Source organism: Myotis brandtii, unplaced genomic scaffold (assembly GCF_000412655.1).
Source record: "Myotis brandtii unplaced genomic scaffold, ASM41265v1 scaffold561, whole genome shotgun sequence".
Lineage (NCBI taxonomy): Eukaryota > Metazoa > Chordata > Mammalia > Chiroptera > Vespertilionidae > Myotis > Myotis brandtii.
In genome coordinates this window covers 1,194,407-1,199,330 of record NW_005370085.1, presented here as the reverse complement: position 1 = coordinate 1,199,330, position 4,924 = coordinate 1,194,407, and the positions used below count along the sequence as shown (strand labels likewise).

The 4,924-nt window shown below is 45.4% G+C and overlaps 1 protein-coding gene across 1 annotated transcript in view; it reads right to left on the bottom strand.

Moving 5' to 3' along the window:
- The window catches only part of IQGAP1 (IQ motif containing GTPase activating protein 1), a 94,536-nt gene that overhangs the window by 28,188 nt on the left and 61,424 nt on the right, over positions 1-4,924 (bottom strand). The window contains exon 14 of the mRNA XM_014549616.1: positions 2,672-2,835. Within this exon, the coding sequence (XP_014405102.1) occupies positions 2,672-2,835 (164 nt within the window). The remainder of the gene's footprint in view (positions 1-2,671; positions 2,836-4,924) is intronic.

Sequence of the window (4,924 nt, the reverse complement as noted above, 5' to 3'; positions counted from 1 at the left end):
GGCATGGCTCAGTGGTTGAGCATCGACCTATGAACCAGGAGGTCACGGTTTGATTCCCAGTCAGTGCACATGCCCGGGTTGTGGGCTCGATCCTCAGTAGGGGGTGTGCAGGAGGCAGCTAATCCATGATTCTCTCTCATCATTGATGTTTGTCTCTCTCTCTCCCACGCACTTCCTCTCTGAAATTAATAAAAATATATTTTAAAAAAATGTTTGGGAAGAACTGATCCAACTGATCCCAAGTTGATTATTAGAGACAGAGCCCTCCATTGATAACTTCCCCACAGCCAACTGCTTCTCACCTGAGTGAGTAACATCATTGATTCCTTTGTCTCAATTTCCTGGCTACAAAACGGGAGTTATGATTCAACCCTCACCACAGGATCAACTGACACTCAGCATATTAAAGTGCCTCTTATATGAAGCACAGTGCTGGCTGCATTTACATGATCAGGACATGGTGATGTTAACTACTCTAATGACAAGGGAATCAAAGGAGATTTATCAACATCATAATATCACCCACAACTCCTCCACCCCTAACCCATGGGGGTTGGTGTACAAAAGCTGCAATCACACCGATGCTTTGGCCTGCTTTTCTATATTTGGATTCCCAGAAAGAATCTAACAGCCTGAATTAAGAATTTCCTTCAGCTCTTTGCTTGCTATGAGAACCTCACTGGAGGGATCTTCTAAGTTTTAAAAAAAAAAGTTGTGGTCCTCCCTACATAATTGCTGTTAGTTAGGAAGAACTTAAAAAGAGACTAATGACAATTAGAGAAACAGAGGTAACGATGCTTTCATCACGCAACTAATATCTGAGGGCCGACTACACACAAACTAACTCCCTGCTCAGCAACAGCATAAACAGAGGTATAAATCTTGTCCACTTCTTCAACAAACTAGCTGAGAGGCAAGACAAACTTTTTAAAAGATGGGTTCGTGTTACAATTACTTTGGGAAACTTTTATGTTCAGAGCAGCATTATTCCAATAGCCATAAAGTGGAAACAAGCCATATTTCCATCAACTCATTAATGGAACAATATTCCAAACAATGGCATATTATTCAACAATAAAAAGAGATAAAGTAACCCTAGCCGGTTTGGTTCAGTGGATAGAGCATCGGCTTGCAGACTGAAGGGTCCCGGGTTCGATTCCAGTAAAGGGCACATGCCCGGGTTGTGGGCTCCAATAGGGGGCATGCAGGAGGCAGCCGATCAATGATTCTCTTTCATCATTTTTTTTCTCTCTCATCATTGATGTTTCTATCTCTTTCTCCCTCTCCCTTCTTCCCTGAAATCAATAAAAATATTTTTTTTAAAAGAGAGATGAAGTACTAACACATGCTACAACTTGGGTAAACCAAGCTAAGTGAAAGAAGCCAGTCACAAAGAACCACATACTGCATTATTCCATTTATACTGAACGTCCAGAACAGGCAAAGAAAGTAAACTGGTAGCTGCCTGGGGCTGGAGAGATTGAGGGGAAATGAGGAGTGGTGACCATGAGTGCTGGGTTTCTTTTGGGCATGATGAAAATGCTCTAAAATTGGTTATGGTGATGTTTGCACAATTCTGTAAACAGACTAAAAACCACTGAATTATACACTTTAAAGTGATGAGCTATATGGTAAATGAATTATATCTCAATAAGCCTGCTTAAAAAAAACACAATCCTCTGTGGCATGATGAACTAAAACTTACATGGATCATCCTAATATGCTAAGTGTCCAGTCGTCTGTTCAACCAATCAAAGTGTAATATGCTAATGATATGCTAAGGCCGCTCAACCGCTACTATGACGTGCACTGACCATCAGGGGGCAGATGCTCTGACCAGTAAGTTAGCTTGCTGCTGGGGTCCAGCTGATCGGGACTGAGCAAGACGGGCCGGACACGCCCTGGAGCCCTCCCGAGGTCCCTCCCTGGCTGGCCAACCTCCTGTGTCCCTCCCCTGCCCCGATCGTGCACCAGTGGGTCCCTCGGCCTGGCCTGCGCCCTCTCGCAATACGGGACCCTTCGGGGGATGTCAAAGAGCCTGTTTCGGCCCGATCCCGCTCAACGCAGGAGCTGCCCCTGGTGGCCAGTGTGCTCCCACAGCAGGAGCGCCGCTCAGCCAGAAGCCGGGCTCACGGCTGATGACTGGTCATTCCGCTGTTTGGTCGATTTGCATATTAGGCTTTTATTATATAGGATTAATTTTAGGAACGGAGAGGGAGAGAGAGATAAAAACATCAATGATGAGAGAGAATCATTGATCAACTGCCTCCTGCATGGCCCCTACTGGGGATTGAGCCTGCAATCTGGGCATGTGCCCTTGGCCGGAATCAAACCCGGGACCCTTCAGTCCGCAGGCCAGCACTCTATCCACTGAGCCAAACCAGCTAGGGCTGAGTTATGCATTTTGGGGTCTCATATTTCAATGCATTTACTCAGAGACAGGGAGATGTGTTGACAAACAGCAACAACAACAACAAAAAGCCAAATGTGTAAAATAGCAAAGCTTCCAAGAGATAGAGTCTATGTCCCTCACCCCTGTGTCCCTATAGAGCTCTGAGCGTGAGGTGCCCGGGAGCAGCCCCTGAGGGATCAGGGGAGGCGTCACTCCTGTATCTTGGTGCTTGGAGGGAGGAAGTTCTAGAACAGAAGCGACCCTTCTGATGCCACTCACCTGGGCTTTCTCTCTCTTTGCTCGGATCAGCGTGTCTTGGTAATGCTGGGCCACTCCTGCCAGGACGCCCTCCAGTTTGGCTGCAGGAATCTGCAGGGCCTGCAGGGTCTTTTGGGCATCTCCTTCGTCCAGGGCTTCGTTAATTAAGCCGATGGCTAAAATCCCTGAAGAGGAAGAAACAAAGGTCATTTCTTTAAGAAATTCCATAAACAAATCAGTCTGTAAACGTGCTAAGTACACATGAATCCACCCAAGCACTGCCATGATTCAAACCATAATTTGTCATCCATAATATTGAGCAGCATGATCTCTTTAAATTTAGTGTTTGTTTCATTCTAAATAAATGGCCTTATACCCATATTCCTATTGAAAGCTCAAGTCCTCTTGTTTTATGTGTAATTGCTCTCACTTAAAAGTGTGAAGATTTTGCCCAGCGGCATGGTTCAGTGGTTGAGTGTCAACCTATGAACCAGGAGGTCACATTTCGATTCCCAGTCAGGACACATGCCCAGTTTGCGGGATCCATCCGTAGTGTGGGACATGCAGGAGGCAGCCAATCAATGAGTCTCGCTCATCATTGATGTTTCTAGCTCTCTCTCCCTCTCCCCTCCTCTCTAAAATCAATAAAAATATATATATTTTTTAAAGTGTGAAGATTTTTAAAAAAATATATTTTATTGATTTTTTACAGAGAGGAAGGGAGAAGGCTAGAGAGTTAGAAACATCGATGAGAGAGAAACATCGATCAGCTGCCTCCTGCACACCCCCTATTGGGGATGTGCCCGAAACCAAGGTACATGCCCTTGACCGGAATCGAACCCAGGACCCTTCAGTCCGCAGGCTGACGCTCTATCCACTGAGCCAAACCGGTTAGGGCTAAGTGTGAAGATTTTGATGAAACTAACTTTATAGTATAGTTTTCAGGTACATTTCAAAGTGTAGCATTAAGCCCCACCCCCGTGACATATAATTCTTATTATTCAAAAAGTGAGCTCCTATCCACGTGGAGGAAGCCTCAAAGGCCATGAACTTGGCCTAAACAAGCTTCCAAAGAACATGGCATCCATGAGAAAGAAAAATGAAAGATTGAAAGGACAGTGGAAGGACTGAGGAAGAAATCACTAAGAAATTGTTTAAAAAGTAATAATAATATGAAGTGATATAAAAAATAGCAAATAAAGTTCCAAAACATATAATAGAGAACTGAAATGCATAACTATGTTACAATATATGAGGCCCCTAGAACCATACGAAATGCAAAAAATTCATAGTTAATAACTCATTCTTGAATTGCCCCCCTTAAACATCAAATTGCCCCCCTGTTGGGCGTGTGCCCCACGTTGGGAACCACTGCTCTAAACCCTTAGAATTTCCCAAGTGACAAAAATAACTCTGTCATTCATGGCGGGCCCTGAAACTACCTGAGTGTGCGCTAGCCAGGTGACTTCCGGTGGGCCCCTAGGTAGTTTCAGGATGGGGGCTGGCCATGCTGGAAAGGCCAACCATGTGATTAGAAGACTGGGTGGGGCTTTGAGCCATGTGATACGTTAGCCCAGCCTGCCTATCTCCAGGGAGGGAGGTGGTCTGGAAATTAAATTCAATTACATGGCCAATGATACAATCATCATTTGTCTGTGAGGAAGCCCCGATAAAAATGCTGGCTCCCCGAAGCTCAGGTGAGCTTACCCGGCTGTGCTACACATCGATGTGTTGGCAGCGGGCACAGCCTGAGGACGCCCTATCTGACATCGCCCCACAGATCTCTTCCTTTGATTGGTCCCGATTTGTATCCTTTCTGATAAAACTAGAATCATAAGTAGAGCACTTCCCTGAGTTCTGGGAGTCAATCTAGATATTACTGAACCTGAGTGGGTGGAGGAAACACCTGAATTTATAGCAAGTTGTTCAGAAATGCTGTGACCTGAGAAGTCCAGGACTCCCAGCTGACGCCTGAAGTGGCAGGACCGTGCCCTCAGCCCATCAACACAACCCAACTCCAGGAAGTTAGTGTCAGTACTACTTGTTATAATAGCACTTAAAAATAAAAAATCCTGCCCTGACCGGTTTGGCTCAGTGGATAGAGCGTCGACCTGCAGACTCAAGGGTCCCAGGTTCGATTTCGGTAAAGGACATGTGCCTTGGTTGTGGGCACATACCCAGTGGGGAGTGTGCAGGAGGCAACTGATTGATGTTTCTCTCTCATCGATGTTTCTAACTCTCTATCCCTCTCCCTTCCTCTCTGTAAAAAATCAA